We start from the raw sequence: 22,660 nt of genomic DNA, 5'->3' as shown, positions 1-22,660 counted from the left end.
TCGACCATTGCATTCCGCGTTTCGTTTTCGGTGATGTGGTACACGAAACAAACTAGCCACTGGTGTGAAGGGACACAACTCCGCTTCGCTCAACGTGTTAGCATCAGTTTCTCACCAAGTGAGAGTTTTGCTCTTAATGACAAAACGTTTTCTTTCTTCTTTGTTCAAATGTTTTACAGAAATAATTATAACAAATTAGTTGCTTTTTTTCGTTTGTGCTCGAGAAATTTATAAGATGCAGCGATTGTAGATTGAAATCAAACAGAAACGATGTTGTGGATTATTTTCTGGTGATTTTATGCATGCTTTCTCTAGTGTCTTAAATATGTGAAATTCGTTTCTTTTCACTCTATTGCACCGTCTGTATTTTTCAACCTTTGCTATGGATAAATTGTCGTCTTCAGTTGAATTATGACTGAACATGACGCATTCTTGTTAAACCCGCGGGACATTTGTCAGCTTGAAAGGAACCAAGCACCTCCTGATTGTCTAAAGATCAACTTCTGACTATTATTCTTCAGGAGTTGGGTTTTATGCCGCTTTTAACAATATCCCATCAATATTACGTCGGGGGACACCAGAAAAGGGCTTCACACATTGTACGCATGTGGGAAATCGAAAACGGGCCTTCAGCGTGACCTACGAACGCTTAAACCATGAAGCTACCCCACACCACTATAATTCATAAGTAAACCCTCATGGTTATTGTGCACTGTAAGATTGATCAAACGTCGTGTATCTCTAACCCCATACTTCCATGACGCTGTGGTGAATTAGGGATATGCTGTCCGTCAATCGCTTCCATTCACTGATGAACAGACATTATGGGTGTAGAGGGTTACAATACTTAAAGGTCACATGCAACGTAAAAACACAACTTTGCAGAGTTTCTAGCAGTCTTACAGTAACATGGAGACACCAACAATAATTTCCTATATGCAAAGGCAGCTATGTTGCGATTCAAACTACGGTTGTTTATGTTGCCAGAAGATTCAATAGCTGAGCAGTTGGTTAGACCTACTACTACTTTCAGCAGCATCTCCAAATGCAACAAATCAGCAAGGTCTTCATCCATTGTTTGATCTGATGGCAAACTATATGGGTCTTTTCAGTCGGCACAAAACAGTCATGACACTTTTTTTTGTAAATAGCCTATTAACCATTCCAGAAAATGTGCAACTTCGACCTTCCTCGAAATATCTTGTTTTCTATTTTAAGTCATGTCCACATTGCACATAAATGAAAGATATGACTGTAGATCAATCACTGCACAGTGGTATACATTACACCACCAATCAACAGATTATATGTCAGAAGACAGCAAAGCAAGATGTATATGAAAATCTGTTTATTCAGCCTTCAGCTTTTGATTGTTTCATTGTGGGTCAGTGTCCAAGTCATGAGCGTTCATTAAGAAGACCATGCACTTAAAATAACTAAACCACGCCTTCGGCATGGCATTTATTTAATTAAACATGAATATGTTACATGATAAAAATTTCAGTCGGCTAAAATGGATTTTCTACTTCACATGTATGGGGATACTGATCACTTTGTATTCTACTGTAATAAATTCTTCCACAAGTCTGTATCCACACTCAAAATTACCCATTTGACTTCATTCCCCTGTCACAAAAATATATGTACAAAGACTTCATTCTCTCTTCAAGATTAAGGGATGCCATCATCCCCAGGATCCCCATCCCTAAAATATGTAGTTGTCTTTTTACAGCTGCCTGGTCAAGGATCTTGAATTTAAGTAGCTACATCTGAGAGACATCCTTGCATGATTAGCCTCGATATTTCCAATATTTACCTTGCAACCCAGAAAAGAACAAATCCATATATATATATTTCAAGAATATACACACAACCCTTCAGGTAATTTTTACATGATCTGAATGGCATTTCTACATAAAAATAAATCCTTTGTTGTACTGAGGGTGCAAGTATTATCTTTGAAACAAGTGAAATTGAAGGAATCTGTGATGTCTGCTTTTCTAGGGCAACGTTTTGAGAAAATGTCGGGCTGAAGAAATGTACTTTTTGCTACTACTAAAATTTGAGAAGTCGAGGATTATGTCGTCATACTTTGCATCTCTTGAAAAATGAGAACACTTATGCTGTATGAATGGTATGGATTCATATAAATAAATTCACACATTCCATTTACAACACATTTCAATGATGATGGCTCTGTTTTAGTGAATAAATGACAAATGCTGTAATCAATCACAATATAATAAAGTCTCTCCTTTAAAAACAAAAACAATGTCTTTGTGAATGGTCCAATCTTACAAGCACAGGTTTCAAACCCCAGAGTCTGCATTTCCTTTGATTTCTAAGACAAACCATTTTTGTACAATCTATTGACATGTCTTTGGTTCACAATCACATTAAACACATGCACTATTTTGACCAAGATAAACAAGTCGGATTCAGCACAGGTATTCAAACAGCTGGTCATGGAATTCCTGAGGCATGATCCTGATGCACTGGCAGCTTTCAGCAATATGATAGATAGAAAACTTGTTCTGCAATGTTTCATCATGATTGGTTATGAACAGCTCTCTGCTTGTCACGGGCACCAGGATTGGTCAAGTACTACGCATACTCCCATTTGTCTGGTTTGGGAGGCCATCCAGTGAGGGATTGTGGATCTATCACGGACTTGTCGTTTCATCTGTGGAATGGTTGGTTGAGTGAGGTCAAGCAAAGGTCAGACAGGGCCCTCCCTCCATTGCGAGTAGGGCTGCGAGGTCGTGCATCATGCACGCAGTGACAAGCCCAGAACACAGTGTAAATCAAGTCCTCATACTAATCTACTACAGAAGTTACGTCCCTAACCGTGCTCTCTTTGGAGAGGGTAATATTGTCTCATCTTCCTCCTCGTCTGAATCTTCATCTGGGTAGTCAACAAGACCAACCAATGGCTGAAACACAGAAGTTCAACATCAGTCTTCTCATGTATTAATGTGAATGTCTTATCAGCTTCAGCTAAATGAGTGAATGGGTATGGTTTTACTCCACATTTAGCAATATTCCAGCAATATCACGTCGAGGGACACCAGAAATGGGCTTCACACATTGTGCCCATGTGGGGAATCGAACCCAGGTCTTGAGCACAAGGCTACCCCACCCCCAGCTACAGCTACAGCTAAAGGTGATCATATCATGTTCTGACTAATGTCACAGCCATATCAGGTACATACTAAGTAGTAGTAGGCGGTAACATTTCAATTACAGTTTCAGCCAACCAATCTCAAGTCAAGACATCTTTCTCAATAAAGATTGAGTATTCACAATCCTGGAAGACTCTCATGAAACATAATAAAGCCATTTCAACTGAAGACACTAATACATAGGGTACTACTAAATATCTCAACCTTTAGTTAATACATAACTAGTTCAGTGATCAAGTAAAACAGTGGCCTTCAACACCAACAAATTGGCAAATAATATGATGGTCATGCTGGATTCAAATGAGAGCCATATGCTTGAAAAACTGTTTCCTAAATCGTGAAGAGAAAATGTATATAAAGGCAGCAATACAAAGAAACCCAATAAAGTAACAGAATAAGCCAAGTACCTTTTTGGCGATAGCATTTGGTTTAAGTTGTGGTGATGAGTTAGGTGAACAGTCTGGTGTGGGTGGCGGTACTATCTTGGGTGTACTAGGACTGCCAGGGCTTCCAGGTGGGGAGTAGGCATTCTCGGGCGAGCCCGGGCTACCTGGGGAGCTGTTGGGACTGGAGAGGGGACTACCACTCCGCAGATTGATGTTGATAGTGGAAGTCTTGTTGAGTAGTCTGGGTGGAGACTCTCGGAGCTCTGCCTGTTCTTTGGCTAAAAGGTGAAAGATGTTTCCAAATAAAAATCTGTAATTTCAAGACACAATCAAATACTATGCTTATGAAATCATGGGTTATTATGACATACACATTGTTTAACTTATATTTTTCCTGACTGACCGTTTGACTGAAACTTCAAAGGTTCACTACAAAATCCAGCTGTTTTCAGCGTAATTAACTGGAATGCAATACACAGTATACACAAAGGGGATCAAACATATATCATGAACAATATTATTTTCAAACATGTCTATTCACACGCATTTCAACCTCTCCCAATTTCACTCTAACCTTTTTTATTTTCTAAAATTCTATTTATTTGGTCAAAGTCTGCATCCAGTTTTGTCCTGAGGATGTCTGACATGGGAGCATGGGCCTCAGAGTCATCCATTTCCTCATCTTCATTGAACCACATTTCCTCTTCTTCATCCATGATCCGAACATCTCGGCGGAAGCGGTTCATTCGCCCCAGTGATCCTGGGTGACTGAATACAGCAAATCTGTACATGAATACAACTTACATAACTTTCGTATTCGCGAAAACCCTTGTATGCACTGTAAAAACCAATTCCTCTTACTCAAATTTGTCTCAAATACATTTAACACACATTTGCATAGCATCTGTCCAATTAATCAGAGTTTACTTGTTAAAGAAGTTCATTTGGACATTAGAATTCTTTGACAGAGTTTACAAGAAATGAGTATGATAGAGATCAGAATTCGTTACTGGATATTTACATAACATCAAAGTGTTTTAACAGCATGACCTAACAACTGCTTTCTGCAAACCCAGTCATGATGTCTAAAAAGTCAGTTTAATTTCTTCAGAAAAAATATTGGAATTATTTTCTACTATTTCAGATCAATGTGTAAAACATTATTTCCAAAAATAGGACTTAATGCCAAGGTAATGCTGTCTGATACACTTTGAAAGCAACAAAGCTGTAGATATCTGAGCAAATTACCTCTCAGTATTTGCCCTGTCTTTCAACCTGTCTTGCTGTTGTTCGTACCTCAGTTTTAATGATTCAAAGGTCTTCACATACTTCACACCATCTAGATCTTTGATGAAGTTCTCTACTATATGTGAACACAGAGACTTCACATCCTCCTGTATAAATACATACAATGTATCAGTAACATCGCATTAGTAGCATGTTTTTGGCTCAGGCCACCATGTCCTCAAACCATGGCATTAATAAATTGATATGGAATTAGAAATACATGCATTTCAAGATGTTTGGGGCTGTATCCCATTTTCACTAACAATCTCATGTCTTTCGAAATAAAGAAACTAATAAAACAAGTGTTTGCCACTGATATGGCAATGTCCCCTGCCGCTAAAGAATGAAATATCTATATTTACTACTTCACATACAAGATGCCTGAAATGACTGGTGTCTGCATTATCACCCAATGTAGGCTGTCAACATAACTGAAAACATTGGGTGCAATGTTTTATGAGATATCGCGTCTAAATAAGTTTAAAAAGCAGTCAAAGTGTTGTGGTGACCTTGACGATAAGGTCAAGGTCACCCAAATAAACTAGTGTCTGCGTAATCCCCCAATGTAGGCTGTCACCAAATTTGAAGACATTGGGTACAACAGTCCATGAGATATAGCGTTAACAAGAGTTTGAAAAGTGTTCAAAGTCTCGTGGTGACCTTGAAGATAAGGTCATGGTCACCCAAATAAAAGGCATTGGGTACAACAGTTCATGAGATATCTCATTAACAAGAATCAGGACAGACGTACACCGCTGAATACATAGTCCCCCGTTCCGGCAGGGGACAATAATGCCCCTTATGATTTTAATGGAAGGTAAACATGCAACTGAGAAATTGCACATGTGACACTAAACAAATTCTCAATCAACTTGGCGAAATTAGTGAGCTGCATAAAAAAATTATCTACGCGTTCGTTCATTACTATTAAGAAACTTGTAGTTTAATGTAAAATAAAAATGTGCAAACACTTACAGCTTTGACAAATTCAAACAATTCAATCATTGCAGAGTTAAGCAGATTATATCGGTCTCCATTTGCAACAAATGCCTCAACGATAGGTTTGAACAGGTTGCCTTTGACTATATATCGGTTGTAGAACTCTTCTTTCAAGCCAACAATCTTCCTCATAAACCTTAAGGCACCTGCAAACAATAAAGAAATAAACCTCAGTATGTATCATCCACTCAAGATTTTGAGACGTGACCTGGCCTTTTATCTTAATGACTACGTGTCAATGAAGAATATCGGTCACAGGTGATGGAAGCAGTATTCACACAAAATTCTGCATTGTTCAGAATTTCAACTTGAAAGTTTATGGGCCCTTGTCAAACCTCTCAGGTTAAAAATTGAAGCTTACAAGGCTCTCTTGTTCAACATATTACAGCAAGACGCTTAATGGATCTACATACTATGAAATTTTGATCTGAATACAGTTGAAGGGTGAACTAGTTTCATCCATTAGTCAGGAACATTTCAGACAAATTACTCAAGAAATCAGCAGTGGGTAATCAAATAAACATAAATAAATCACTTACAAAGAGCAAGAAAAGAGTGTCTTGACTTGAGCAGTACCAGCACTCTACCAAGGAGGTCCTTGCTAATAACATAGTTCTTGATGTGGTATGTGTGATGCTCCACGCAGAAAGATAGCAGCTCCAAGATCAGACCTAGCAGCTGAGCAGTCTGGTAATCATCTAGAAAACAAATTATTAAATAAACGTGCGTGTGTGTGTGTGTGTGTTGATTTAGGTCTATTTGTTTAACAACCCACTCAGCAATATTCCATATGACAGATTCCTGAAATCAATTAATAAGTAACCATTTCTAACCTTGTTACAATGTTGCAAAAGTATTTGAGTTGGACAAGAATATCAGGTCACATTCAGACGAATAATTCAATTTTGCTTACCTTTACTCGGCCTCTCATCCACAGTGTTGGCAAATAGGGGAGCTGTCAGGACATGCATGCTGTGTTTGTAGAAGAAGCTCAGAAACTCTGTCTTCTCAGTCTTCTGTAATGTCAGAAGCAAACATTGAAATTAAAACCAAACTTACTTAAGTCATTGCAAAATAGACATGCCTAAACCTGGCACTAACAGATCAAACGGCATTCTTAGTAAGGTTCTGGAAGGGTAATTGAAGGTGCTTTAGAGAATAATATAGTTACGGGACCTTTCATTTCACTTCCACTTCAAAATAGTGAATAAAGCAGAGATGATCATGTATGTCATTTATGATAACAACTCATTTCAAACATTAAGGATAAAAGACTTACATTGGCTGTTGGCATCATATTCTCAGGGTCAAGCAGTAGCCTGATGACTGTCATGAGCTGCATGGCACCCCCCAGTTCTAGATAGCAGTCCACAATGATGAGAAACAGTATCAGGTATAGTAGACAGAAAAATCACAAACACAATACAAGACTCTTACTTTCGCAGCCTTCGAGACTTCACTCCTAACTATCATACTTCCGAAATGTAGAATTCAATTCTTTATCTGCCATATAATAATATGCATTATTCAAATACTTGTCCATATACAATATTTCTCAAACAAATACAACCTGGTATGGGAGAGCATATTTACACAAAACATACATATCAGTACCAAACGTTTTTAAGCCATAACTATAAAATAGCTGGCAGTAAGGCAAAATTGCTAAAGATCAATATAGGTTCAGTCTCTATAATTCTACTCACCAGGATCAGCGTCATTGACCATCTGTTCAATGACTAGGTTTATCAAGAGTTCATCCTGCAACAAAAAAACAAACATTTCACATGGTATAACATGCTCAGTCTTCAAAACAGCAGGTTCAAGTTAACATAGTAACCCTTCTTTCACTACTTTGTAGAAACACAGGATTCTAACCAGTCCTTGAGAGTGAGTGAGTATGGTTTTATGCCGCTTTCAGCAATATTCCAGCAATATCCCAGAGGGGAACACCAGAAACAGGCTTCAAACATTGTACCCATATGGACAATCGAACCCGGGTCTTCAGCGCGACGAGCGGAAAAAAAGAAGTTAAAACATGGGGATCCATAGCATTCTGGGGATACCATGGCAGGTACATCATAAAGTAGCTCATCCAGATTGGCTAGATCGTAGCATAAAGTTTAAAATCCTCACAAAGCCATAGTTTATCGACAAAAGTTGCTTTCAGGACAGACATTCAAACATTTTCTGCATATATACTGATAACTAAAAACTGCCAGAAAAACATTATCTTAACAAACTATGTGATTCTCATAATGAGAAACAACCAAATTTGCCTTTTGAGACAAATTAAGAGCATAGTCTCAACTTGGTAAATATAGGAAATGTTCCAAAAAGTGTGTGAAACTGACCAAAAACCAAACTTCATGACATTCTGAACAAAACATGTTGACTTATGGCCTCTATAGACCTTTCAATATGGCTGCTGGAGCAGATAGGATTGTAACTCTTGAACAAATTGTGATGAGAACAAGTTGTTTCTGCAGAGATGAGTTTACAGTGTGATGGACACTTGACAGGGACCAATCCGACCTTACACCCTCCATGCATGTATTCTACACACAAACATACAGGTAAAAATACAAATACAAGTAAACATTTATAATAACATTGGAAAAGCAGAACGCATGAGTTGACCCTCACTATCAGCACACATACCAATTGTAACTGCATTTTAAAATATACTTGGGCTATAAATGAGCTTTTTCATGCTCACATTATGAGGTTAAAGACAATTCTACAAATTCTTTTAGGGAGCACTTACGTCATCTTGATTCTGGCTTTCGTGAAGAACAAACTCCCGCACCATGGACGGACTGAATTCCACTATGTAGGAAAATATGTCTATGGCAGCTGTCTTCATTCTAGCATCATCTAACCCCTGAAACAACAAAAACTGGTTAGAATCTTCTGATACAAGCTACAGTTAATAGAAGACAAAATCAATCAGTCACCTGTCTTTGATATAGTTCATGAAAGCAGTTTCAGCAGGCTTTTAACTTTGTCTCAAGCTGCAGATTGTTGGACTAGTTTTTTTTCCTGTGAACACATTCATATATGCCATCTATTTGAAAGTGCAATGAATGGTATAATAAACACATATCGATACTCATAATATTAATAGTCATATGTTCCTTACTTCAAATATCTTCAGGAGACAAAAGAACACAGTGTAATTGAAAGTGAATGAGATAAAATGTCTCTAATCTTGATATATATATATATATATAAACAGGGGCATAAATAACCCATTGCCCGACGTCCGAGTCCAGTGTGTTTTTTCTGTCGGGCAAGCAAATTTGTATATCACACTGTACCGGTGTCCAGTTGACTTTCCAATGTAAATTATGTTGTTTATTAAAAAATATCAACAAGAAAACGGCCGGTATAGTGGAAAACTTATCAGGGCAAGTGATTTTACATGTGCCACTGTACCGGAGTACACTAGCAATTTTAAAGTTATTTCCACCCCTGCAAACACTGAAAGTGTCAATTTACTTTCATGCCAAGCATACGATACCAAACAATAAGTTGAATTTTTACTAAAACATATGTCATAAAACCTGAAAAATTCTGACTTACCAAAATGACTTCTATTGCTGATAATACCCCAAGGTTTGATAGTGTCTGCAACAGCAAAATTTATATTAGAAACATGATGAAAAACAGCTTAAATATACCACAGCTGCCATAGTTTGAAAATGTCTGAGTTTATTTCCTTAGAAATCTTTCCGTTTCTGTAAATGTAACATTGAATTACCTTAAATCAAGTCACGTGTTATTAGCTTAATAACCATGACAACAGTTCAAAGCAATGTTTTGTCAACTCAATAACAGTTAAAGCATTTTACCAACCTTAAAGAATGTTTCTTTACTGATAGGTTGTAATGATTGTGAGAAAGTGCAGAACTCTTTCAGAAATAATATGAGATCTCGCCGATGGTCATCATCTGTTTCGTCGTCAGTTAGTTGAGCAAATAGAGTTGTCAAGTACTTTTCATCATCCTGGAAAGGGAAAAATTTTCATGAACATAGAGAAATCTCAAACATGGACAATAAGACATAACACGCTGTGAGCAGGCATGAAAAGGGATTTCTTTTCATTGGTATCAAAGAACAATCAAAAAGATGTTTAAGTGTGCGCGCTTGGGAAGTTGGGAAGTGTGCCAAATGTCATGTTGAGAGCATGGTGAGAATCAAAACTTGCCCCACCCATATCTTCCAGAAAGTAATACACAAGCACTGCTAAGTATTTGATGTTCCTGTTGGCTGCATATAAATGATCGGCTACACACCTACAGGGTAATTCGATCAGAAAACTTAGATTTTGAAGTGTCAGCTCAAAGTACCAGAAAACTATATTAATCATGCCATCTTCACAATGTCTAGGCTCCCAAACACATGTGACATAAAAAAATATAATTGTCTGTGAAAGGTCATCGAAAACAGACATAATATGATAGGATTGGTCATTGCTCTTTCAGATTAACATGTATCCTGTAATAATTGAATATTAGGGCAAGAGTTCTCCCCCATATCATATGCTTCACAACTGGGTTTCTTCATTTAAATTTATTGATTCGTTATTGAGTCAGCTCGGACAACAGAAGCAGCTGGCCTGGTGATTCTGCTGGTCGGAGAAATACAAATCAAAACCTTATTATCAATATCCTTTTGTTCTTCTGGATAAAATGGCCAGTGAAGCAAAACCAATGTGCACTTATTAGTAGGGAGACAAGCCAGACACAAACATGATTACTCTAATGTGTTCCCATTACAATAACATAAATCCTGAGTAAACCAACCCATCGCAAAATGTGTTGGTGACCCCTTTAGCATCCTTTTAGCCACTGCAGTAAACCTATCTAGAGTGATTGACATAACATGGTTTATGATGCATACTTGGCCATTTCAAAGCATTTTAATAAACAGAATACGATATACCAGATGTTTGAGCTCCTATTTACATAAGCAAGATGAATGCCTAATGTAAGAAGAAGGCATTACTTTAATTCAAATTATGACACTGAGTATGTGTTAGTTGACGTAAGTGTGTTCACTTATTTAGACATCAATAAGATTTATTTCAGCAGTGTTCATGTGGTCCAGATGGTTTACAAATTTAGAATACATGATTACTGTAAAATATGGCTTTCCGAAAGAAATCTGGAATCTTTGTTAATTCTCCAAATCATTTAAGTGGTACAACATACATAGTATTTAGTATTTTTTCGGAAAAAATTATAAATAGCCTTGTCACATACACAATATACTATGAACAGATTTCAAAATACATTTCACTCTTTGATACCAGAAACTAAACCTGAAGACTGGTTAATTGACCATCTCACAGTGAGGCAGTGTACCCTGTTGGGCTTACAACATTTTCAACAAACATCGCCTTCAACATATGGGTTCTTAACACCACTCTCTTCAGCCCAGACTACTAGACCAAACAGAGACTGACAAGAGTATTTGTTGCACCGTATGTGTATATCATCTTCCTAGACTGACTGGTCTTCATGTTCTGCTGCCTACCTTCAGCCCATATATGTACAACTTATTGATTATTTAAGACCTGGGCCACAACTTGTTTACCAGATTGAGTGGTTTATGAAACAGAAAAAATGACCAAAGGTAGCACTGGGAGAACTTTCATGCTATGTATTGGTAGAAATCTTCTTCAGCAACTGAAGAAATACTAGAATAGGACATATATTGTCCTGTCTGGCAGTAAACAAACAATATAAACTATAGTATAACATTTACAGCACACTAACATTAGCAGACTATCTCAACAGGAGTAATCATCAGATTGTACACAATGTTGGATAACAAACTCGCCATGAATACAAATGTGCAAAGCCTAACATCTTAAAATGCATGAATATCCTGTGTTTCAGCATATAAACAAAAATTTGTAAAATTACTAAATATCATAGGCTATTTATCCTTAAAAGTTAATAGGAGAATTTGATTCATTGGAATAGAGTGTCATCTGTCAATTCTTCTTAGGATTCCTTGGTTCTTCTATTTTGATGTAGGAAAGAAAAGGAATTTTCCTTTGCTCTGGATGATAATCTTGAAACTGCAGAGCATTTTGTTTTGTTTTGTGGAAGTAACCATGGAAGTAACCATGGAAACAGTCCAAACAGTATTATTTACACGTCATGACTGCAGCATGTACATTCTGTGCCCAAACTTCGTCTACTTGCCCAAACATTGCTTTTGGCATTACTTTCAGACAATTTTGTGCTGGAATATAGACAATAAGCTATATTTACTAAACTAAAATGAATTTTCAACTCAGTCCTTAACATAAGGGTGTAAGTTAAATATCAGAAACTCATTTAAGCCACTAATCCTATTGATAGCTGTTGGAAAGCAAACAATTATTCCTTTGATCTGGGTGATAATCTATCAACTGAAGAGCATTTCCTTTTTGTACAAGTAATCATACTAACAGTGCTAATACAATCGTATTTACAACTGATTACTATATTAGTAATATTGTCACCAGCATGATAAGTCATACTGATGATGTAACATTAAAAAATACAGTCATCCCTCGCCATAATGTGGGTCTTGGGGTCCATGGATGATCCCCACCGCTGCGCGTTATTAGACACCAGCGTTATAGTAACTATTACATAACGCGGAACAAAGGCCAAGTAAAATCGTATTTTCCATGGACGTAACAAACCTGCTATTTCGTGTATTGTGCCCAGTCAAAACTATATCGTATTGTTGGAAAAATACATATTTTGTAAATGAATGTAAAGGAACCTTGCAAGCAAACATCACTAGACATGGTAATTCAATTGTTGTTTCTGTTATGCTACCTGTTATTCAACTAAGCCGAAGAAGCAATCAGCTGTGCACAGACGTTTTGGTCCAATGTACCGGTGATTCATTTAAAAACAATCCGATAACATAACATCAAAGAATTTCTATTCCATTATCAGAATAATTTATATCTTAAGCAGTTATTTTAACAGAGATATTATATAATGCTATCTCATAAGTTATTAAGTATAATGCATTTCTTCTACTAACATATTTAACATAATAATGAACATAGGCTGAGCACTTTGGTTTACCTGGCTGCAGTGTTCACGAATGGTGTTTCAAAATAACCGGACATTGGGTCCTGTAAGTGTCAGATGTCTGTCTGACCCATTGAAAATTCACAGGACCCATAGAATAAATTTAAACACACATTTCAGATCTAACATTTCGTATAATTGGCATTGAAATTATTAACGAATATAAGATTTATAAACAGCAACCAAGTGTGACATGTCACATATAACAACTTCAGTCAAAGTCTTTGTGAAATATGCAGTCAGACACTGGGGCCGGCGGGTTGTACACTTCTATCAGACTGTTGGCAAATCTGCCGGATTTGTCAGAGGGTCAGACGTTATTTGTGAACACTGCCTGGCTGGATACATTTTACGTAGGAGACAGTTTGACAAGTCACCGCTGACTTCCCGCGGTACGTGCCACTTTGATTGTAAAAACAAAATAATGGCAATTAATTGTCAAATATGACTTCAATGAGTCAATAACGCGGGTCTTGGGGTCAATGGATGACGAGGCTGTAATCTGTTCGTGATTGCTGAGAAAACTGTGAAATTGGTGCTATTGCGGTAGGCGCAAAAAAACAGACTGTCACGAATGTGGTAAGCGGAAGTTGTATGAAATGAGGTAATGCCATTTCACTCACTGTTTATCTGTTGTTACTGTAAACAGTTTAATGAATGAAACTGGGATGAATTTAATCAAATAAAATGTGTTTTCCGACATCATACGTTCTCGGAGGGCGATGTGTTGCATCACAACAAACATTGTAAGTATTCGGCTGATGGCATGTCTTTATGATAAAGTTGTCTTATAAGTTATTACAATGTTGCGCTGTTCGTCTGATTATTATTGAGAAAACCCTGCATGTTTTAAGCATCTGAAAAACCATGGATATGTACGATAAACACTGTTAATTGCAATCCGCACTGAATTTCACTAGTTTACATCGTGGTTAACGAGAGCTCAACAGCGGATTTGTTTATGTGCTATTTTCGATGACGTGAAGATGTGTGATCGCTGGGCAACTTTTTTTATGGGAGCCACGGATTACCCTGAGATTTAACCAAATCCACAGTATCGCGTAGAGCGTTATTGCGAGGGATGACTGTATAAAACTCTCCTAGTCCCTTGGATGCTTTAGCATTGAAAACATGGGTAAATGCACTACAGTAATAATGCTGGTTTCTGACGCTGAATACATGGGAGTCTCCATGAACTTCTGAGGTGCATAAAGTAAGCAAAATACTACCAAATTTATTTTTAGTTACTTGCATACAAATATGCATGACAATTTCAAAGGGCCCAGTAATTTGATTAAAACTCCTGGTAATTACGCATTGTAACCTTTCAGCTAGAGTACAATAATAGCTTGTCAGCAAACACTCAATGGCTGAAATAATCTGATTCTCTGCATGGTTGTCTGGTGTATCAGTTTCAGTAGCCATCACAGTACAAAACAACAAATGTGACCCCTGCTCACTCCTTCACTATAGGAATGCCCTTATCAGTCATGAGTCACTGCCCTACTGACACAGAAAAAACAACTGTGCTCTACAACTTTTCTAGAGAACACAAATTTCCGGACAACTGCACTGTCATTGTCCTACACTGGAACAAATCCTGGGAAACATAAAATAGGCTTGGCTCAGTTTGGAAACAAGCTAAGGAGGTCACTGTAACACCATGATCATGGGCTATCATATTTCCAAGCTTGCTTCAGAACATGTTTGCACTAGCCCAAGACACCATATGGCAAGACAGAAGGAAATGTTGTATCGAAGTGGAACAGTTAGCATCTACCTACATATACTTGAAGCGTTTGTCAGGGATCCCTCTAGGATTCCAAACTTAGTGAACTTAGCAGAAATAAGATTTTGTTCATAAGTGCTTATATTAATCAATTTTGAAGTAGTTTATCATTGTAATGCAACAACGAAACTTGGCAATAGGTCTTCCTCTTACATTAGTCCAACTATTTGTCAACTAATCTACAGAACCAAAACAAAATACATGAATTGGGGCACATTTTCCCTAGGTTGGCAATAACTTCTGCATTTGAGCAGAAAATTCAGATTTGTACACATCAGATTATTGCTCCCAAATACAACATTTGAAGACATACAAAAATAATTGAACAAGATTGTCAAAAACCATGGAAGGACTGATGACTCTTCTCTTGAGACTACCATTTCTAATATCATCCTCTATTTCCAGGACCTGATTTCTGCAAACCTGCACTAAACCCCTGGATCTATTTCCAAGGTACTCGTTTTAAATTACCCATGCTTGATTTTCATTCCGTTTATGAAAGAATATAGTCCAATGAGTAATGCGAGTCTAGTTTTACACATGACTCATCAATATTCCTGCTATATGGCAGCGGTCTATGAATAATCAAATCTGGACCAGACAATCCAGTGATCAACACCATGAGCATCGATCTACACAACTGGGATACGATGACATGTGTCAACCAAGTCAGCAAACCTGACTATCCAATCATGTTAGTTGCCTCTTACACCAAGCAAGGGTTACTGAAGATCAATTCTAACATGGATCTTCACGGATTGAATATAGTCCAAAGGGAATATGGATGTGCATACTATATATTGTGTAACATTTTGCATAAACAACTGAAATGAATAACATTAAATCTTTCACAGCTTCATCAATCTTTCATGTTAAAAGGGCACACAGAAATAGAAAATGTTCCATGAAAATGAGGTTATCCAAGATGTAAAAAAAAACCAGCTACATTAGAACATGGAGAATTGGTATAATCATCATAGTGAGAGAATATGTTTTTGGTTTAACGCCTCCCTATCAATTCATGTTATTCAATTACTGTAATGGCTTTGTAGAGTAGACTTGTATTTCACTAATGATAGGTCAAATATAAACATGAAGAATTAAGGTTTTTATCAAGTTGTTTTTGCTTAATACCTTCCAATCCAATATTTTGACAAAAGGTTTTCCTGATGTGTCAACAAAGGGCACTTGATTTCCTAGATTAATCCTTAGTCTGAGGATCAATAGAGACAGTGACACTACAAAATGTGGTCCAAGTGTTTTGCAGTCATACAGTTGTCAGCCACGCCCTTCATTTAAACATGATCATGACAAATGTGATTGGAGCCATGCATGTTTGTTCAGAGGCTATTACGATTGGTCATATCCTTCTAGTTCGAAACCCACTTTGAACAAAGTAATTTCTGCAAAATAATCAGTCCCTCTGGATTTTCCTTAGACTCAAAATATCAGACTAGTGGCTTTGTCTATCCCATCTGGGTGAGTCATCACTGTTCTGCACTCTTGCCTTTAGTGGGAACACTGTTTACATGATGTGAACGACACTGACATAGTGTGCTGTGTTTTTGTACCGCCTCCAGAGTCAGGCATCTCAAACAAATGGCTACAATTGAATAGACAGCAGCTTCACATGCATATCAACATTACGTCATATCAATTATACTTGACTGTAGGACTGCAATGAATTACTGGTATACTACATCACACTTTTTAAACAATATGTATTGCAAATTATTTTTCTGGGAACCAGTATAAAGGATACAAAAATTATAACAAGTTTTGTCATTATCTCTATTGTTTTAGACAAAATCTACAAACCTTTCATTCACAACTGATGCTTCCCTTCGTAAATAACTGATAAACCAGCATGCTTTACATACTATCATTTGTAATAAAAACACAAAAATCCTAACCATTCAACCAAATTTACAGACTGTTATTAGAACCAGAACATTACTTAATATGCAGAAATTTGGATCTGCATGTACAATCGAAGTCAGGTACTGAAAAACACTATAGTTCCCATTATATACACTGAATGCAATACATCTGCATTTTTTCCATGTGAATCTAATGTCTGCAAAGTGTCTGAAATAGCCTGTGCATTCCCAAACTAGACCATGCAGACAATCCAAACAGCAAGCATGCTAAGACCAACTTGCCCCATATCTCAAGACTTTCTGCTACAGTATGTAAATGTAAGGACCCTGTACATCTTCATTACGTTTTAGCTTTCATCACCAGTGTACTAACATACAGAATTTACGTATATGTGAAGTCATACACTATGGGTGGGGTTATCCTTATCTAAAATCAACCTTAGTAATCGAGAAAAAGAACGTCGGTTCCAAACAGTTTCATGGTGATCACTACACTAGGTTTTACTGATTTAAACAGTCATATATTTTTCATCCCTTCACACAATAATTTGGTTGCACCAATTCTCAATATTTAATCTTGGATGCAAACGTTCATAAAACCCTGCATAATTAAGGTATACAAATAATAAAACTTGAACTAAATGACAAAAATATTTTCAACCTCTGACATCACTGTGGGTCCCCACTGTCCAATCACATGTTACTTAGCATGACATGAGCTTGTGTAATTCCATGGGTGATTTCGGGGTAAATCCCATAGTTGTTATAAGATACAAACCTATTCAGTCTTTGAAATTCATTATTCTTTAGTGCCATTAACAAAGTAAAATGATACTACAAATAAAAGACTAACTGATGCCTGCCTAACAAACTTAAAACCCTTATTTGTTACAATGCCAGTGACAAATGTTTCCTGGAAAAGTAACATCTGCAAATAGTTTAAATAGAAATACAAACATGTTTGCTGAACAGCATGATTCATTAAATCAACCTGGGTTTCAGAAAGTGAATAGGATGTCATCAATCTGAATGAAAAAAGAAAAGACCCCAACTCAAAGATTACATCTTTGTATTATCTAGGGCATGCTGAAATGACATTCACCAGGCATACAGTGAGTGAATTAAAATTTCAAGTCACATAGCTAATATTTCAGCTACATTGTAACTATTAGTGGTGTTCTGATTAATTGAAATAATCGAAGATTGGTCGATGTGGCCAACGACCGAGCAATCGATCACATTTTCTCATAATCGAACACAAACGATTTTGGAACTGCTGTTTTAGTCTTTGAAACACTTGACGATGGAACATATCTTCGAAGTTGTCAGGGCCTGAAAACGTGTTTAATTCTTAGAAAACTCACTTCACTAACTGAAAAGTCATGACTGAATATTTCTTGAAGACCCCAGAAGGTTTATGTTCATGATATATCAACATCACTTTAAAGTAGCAAGGTGCATCATGTTATACATATATGCAATAACAACCTGAATAGGAAAATCTGAAAATTGATGCTAACCAATTTTTATCGATGATTGTTCGTTGGTAATAAAGCAATCATCAATTATGAGATTTCAACCAATTCCCAACACTAGTGACTATCACTATTTGATTTGAAACTAGCCCTTGAAAATTATTATATGTGACTATTAGATCACGATATAAAAGCAAAAATGTCGCTATAGTTCACCTGTATGAAACAAGGATGAGAATGGGTATGAGTGAAAAGAAGAGGAAAATGAACCATGGGCCGTAGGTTTAGACGATTCACAAGAATTACCCCTGCGCGATCAAATAGGGCCACCATGCTGGGACCATGGACAACTTATTAAGATGCATCAAAACTATTCTTGGATGCACACTTCAATTTTTGTACACTTGGAAAAGAACACATTTCTATCCTTTCAATTCCCTGTTCTTGTTAATTGTCAAGGCACGTTTAAAAACTTTCACTGTCAGACAAGTTTTGGTACCAGCATGCAATCTATGTACATCAACCATGAATACAATGTTTATTATGTAACATACAATAAAAGCATAAGGTGGATTTATATTAATTATCAGCTACCATATCTATGACTCCTAATAAGCAAAAGGCGTTATGATCTGAAGATGTCATCTTGTACCATGTGTAGTTATGTGTACCCACCTGAATCATACTGACAATTTCCACTTTGTTGAAATAGACAAATGATGCTAGTGATGACAGCATGTTGTCATCAACCACTGAAGGAGTAGGTAATATCACATCTTGAATGTACTGTACACGGTAAGTCTGGTGGATTTTGTTTTCCAACTCCTGATTGGTAATTGGAACAACTTCTTTAAATTTGGCAGTACTTTTGAGATATTCCCTGTGTTTCACCGGTGATGGGGAGGAAGGATCATACTCCAACACACCAACAATGTCAAAAATCAATTCATCTGAGAACATGATCTCAAACAAGGCGTTCTTGTTCAGTAAAAATATACTTTTGAATATGTCAAATAAATGATGTAGACCCTCCATGTTTTCCAAGTCTTCACATATGTGAAAAAGTTCCACCAGTTTTTTAATGTATCCTTCATTCTCTATGGCCACAGATAGTTTTTCCCGTCGTATAGGTGATGGAAGAACACTACTGAAGATTTCCGAGATATACTCCAACTTGCTGAGTTCACAAGGGGGCAGTTCAATTGGTGGTGCAGCATCAGGCATGTCATCAAACCTTTCATCTTCTGACTCCTCAACTACATCTTGTGTTATATCTACTGAGGGGTCTTTACCTTGAACCTGCACATACATAAACAAAAATAAGTCAGAAATCTAAAACCAGTTTTTCATTTTTTAAATTTTAACCATAACAAGATTAATACACCTGATATTAAACTAAAGAAACCACATGTTCACTAATAATGGTAAACCAACACAATTAAAAAGGCATTAATGACTGGTCTATAGGCCTTAACAAATGTTGTGGTTCAAATAAGCAATAATCCAGCTATATGACGGCGGTCTGTAAATAATCGAGTCTGTACCAGACAATCCAGGGATCAACAGCATGAACATCGATCTACTGGAATACAATGACATGTGTCAACCAATCAGCAAGTCTGACCACCCGATCCCGTTAGTCGCCTCTTACGACAAGCATGGGTTACTGAAGATCAATTCTAACCCGGACCTTCATGGGTTGGTTCAAATAAGATTAACCATGTTCTGAAGGCATAGCTTGCATTCTTTTGCATTTCCAAAAACAATCATAGAGAGGATAGATAAATATCACTAAACTGGCATATTATTCCTTGACTGTTCCAAATAGGTATCTGGAACCACAACAAAATATCTTATGCATTGCACATTTTTGTTTAATCTGTATAAAAGTATCTTGTTAACTTCACCTGGCAGATTTTCTCCCATATCTCATCACAACCAGCTTTTTCTTGGAAACTAAGTGCAAGATCATAGTTGTCTGCTTCTGACCACACAATCAAGGTTTCCTGCAAATATTGAAAATTTAGCGTCATAGAAAACATCAAAGCTTTTCCTTTTCAAATTGGCTCAACTTGACAATCTTTGCTGGTAATACCTTAGTAAGTAGCATCCATCAGATTGAAAATTACACAAAACAGGTAATTTCTCCCAAACGGTTTTTTAATCAATGCCAAATGAGAGAATGTTGTTCTGTGTTATAAGGTCCATGATTAAATTTATGCCTTCCTCATTCTAAAATACTCCTGAGCTTCATGTCATGACCATGTTGAAGTAAACCTTTGTTTAACACAGGTAACTTTCATGGATCTTTTAGCAGAAATGGTATTATCATCTTGATACAGGGTTGATAGATTGTTTATTTCCATCATACACATGCAAGAAACACTGAAAACATTTCATACCTGTTGTTTTTGATATGCTGTATCAGGTTGTATTTTAGATTCAAGCAATATTGACCCTGAAAAATAATATTAACATGATCATATGAAGAAAACATTTCAATTAAAATTCCAGCTGTTGTATTAAAGAAAATATCATCAACAGATGATACACGGTCTGCATCTGTGAACATAAGAATTCATTTCACAAGTGCCCAAACTGCACTGGACAAGCTTGTTCTTGCAAATTTTATTCAATGTTACGCCATTTTGATTGACATCAGCACGTTTTCCATAAATAGATAAGCCATGTCTATATGGGAACAATTATTTACGTATCCAGGTACAAAAAAACACTAATATTCAATGTTTTACGTATGCAGTGGCATAAAACAAAGACCAAAAAGATATTAATGGTCCTGACACGACGAAATCACGGTGTCTGCACAAACAGGGAGTGAATGGAATCGAGCCAAGCACTTCAAAGAATGACCTGAGAGCATGACCCCATTTCGAGTGCACTATAAGGACAATGTGGGTTGCAAATAAAGTATACAACGTGTGAAACATATTTCGATATGTTAATTGCACATGAAAAAATATATATTATTAATACAAACCATCAGTTTCCGATCGCACTAGCAATGCCATTCCCTTGAGTCGTTCAACGTACGCCGATGACACATGCCCTGTCCCTCGATCATCCCACTGGCGATCCTCATTTAGCATGTATAATTTTACACGTCGTCGGGTACTTGTATTATCCGCCATTTTAATTTCCTGTTGTTAGGTTTGTCACCAGAGATCCAAGAATATTTGTCGCGCTAATTTCAACTGGCGATCATCAAGGGTGGTTTGGTATCACCCAGACGCCATGAAGTTCACACATTCAAAACACCGCCACACATCGGCCCGTAAAAATTCCGGAAAACGTCTAAAACCCTCCGTTGGAAATTAATTTTATGAGCCACACATTTTGGAATGGGATAAAATCTGTTGTGCGCTAATAGATGCGCTCATAATTAAATATTAATCCTAATATTTCCAAATGAAACTTCAATCTCGATACAGGTTGAAGTCTACAATCGCCGCCATCTTGAATGGTTGATAACATGGTACGGGGGTTACACATCACATAGCACGGTTTCCCGCCAAACTCAAATTTGCAACCCACATGTGAAACGAAGTCGGCACGGAGCCGTCAAAAATGTGTATTTGGCTCTGGTTACCGTTAATGACAATACCCAATTTAGATTTGAGTAAATGACATTTTTTACTGCTGACATACTAGTATTGTGGGCGTGTGTCGGGCTCGAGCTTTGAATGAATTAGTCCAACGAAGGAAGGTCGTGTAAATAACAGACAACACAAATGAACAGTGAAGTGAAAACGGATCTAATAATGGACAGCACTTTTCCTTGTACACCGAACTGTAAGTTATAAATACGAAATGAGGATCAAGAATTTCCAACAAAAAAGGTTCACGAATTTAAATAAAAAGGGAAACATGTGATTTACTTGTTTCCCATCGGTGTGTGTAGTTTACATAATCATATATACGAACAACTCGCTATTGTCATAACGTAATACAAAGGTTATTGCGTTTAATCTACGTAAATACTTCTGCACAAAAAGCACAAGATGGCTGTCTGTGGATGTGCCTATACATCATGGTTTTAATCATACATGTTACCGGCTTTATAAAATATTCATATATGGCATAAATTTCAGAGTTTATTTGTTTATCTCGTTTATGCTAAGGGTGACTCAAGACAAGAATTTTTTGCTGCATTCATTTGACCTTTTAATGTGAATGAAGTATGTTAAAAATTCAAACCAGCAAAAAAATTGGTTCTGGGTTATCAGTCAAAGCAAGATGGTTTACACATTTGTTCATTGTTCATTGTGTGGCAGGAAGGAAGGGTTTATGTGGATTGTGTCTCAGCAGACAGGAAGGTTAATGTGTGTTGTGTCACAATAGACATTGATGTTCATTGTGGATTGTGTCTCAGTCGACAGGAAGAGTTAATATGGGTTGTGTATCAATAGACAATTCTCAAGGTTGACTGTGGATTGTGTCTCGAGAGGACGAAGGGTTATGACGTTTTGTGTCTCAACAGACAGGAAGGGTTAATGTGGATTGTGTATCAATAGAAATTGATGTTCATTGTGGAT

General features: G+C 36.9%; 1 protein-coding gene across 6 annotated transcripts; it reads right to left on the bottom strand.

The window, feature by feature from the left end:
• Positions 1–1,331: 1,331 nt before the first annotated feature.
• On the bottom strand, positions 1,332–21,588 carry LOC124285958 (serine/threonine-protein phosphatase 4 regulatory subunit 3A-like). 6 transcript variants are annotated; one of them, XM_046722246.1, is made up of 16 exons: positions 21,106–21,588; positions 20,510–20,565; positions 20,015–20,113; positions 18,783–19,406; positions 9,713–9,862; positions 9,440–9,484; positions 8,622–8,738; positions 7,561–7,615; positions 7,134–7,222; positions 6,768–6,870; positions 6,394–6,552; positions 5,831–6,000; positions 4,817–4,962; positions 4,143–4,351; positions 3,590–3,846; positions 1,332–2,933 (listed from the first exon to the last, which is right to left on the bottom strand). In XM_046722246.1, exons 1-16 carry the CDS (start codon positions 21,254–21,256, stop codon positions 2,835–2,837), a joined length of 2,529 nt encoding a protein of 842 aa, XP_046578202.1. In that variant the 5' UTR covers positions 21,257–21,588; the 3' UTR covers positions 1,332–2,834. The 6 variants fall into 6 exon arrangements, with proteins under 6 accessions (XP_046578202.1, XP_046578204.1, XP_046578207.1 ...); XM_046722248.1 differs by having other exon boundaries at positions 4,143–4,336; XM_046722251.1 differs by having other exon boundaries at positions 4,865–4,962.
• Positions 21,589–22,660: the final 1,072 nt, after the last annotated feature.

This window comes from Haliotis rubra, unplaced genomic scaffold (assembly GCF_003918875.1).
Source record: "Haliotis rubra isolate DU_JTF1 unplaced genomic scaffold, ASM391887v1 Scf371, whole genome shotgun sequence".
NCBI classification, from domain to species: Eukaryota; Metazoa; Mollusca; class Gastropoda; order Lepetellida; family Haliotidae; genus Haliotis; species Haliotis rubra.
This window is presented reverse-complemented; position numbering and strand designations above follow the sequence as displayed.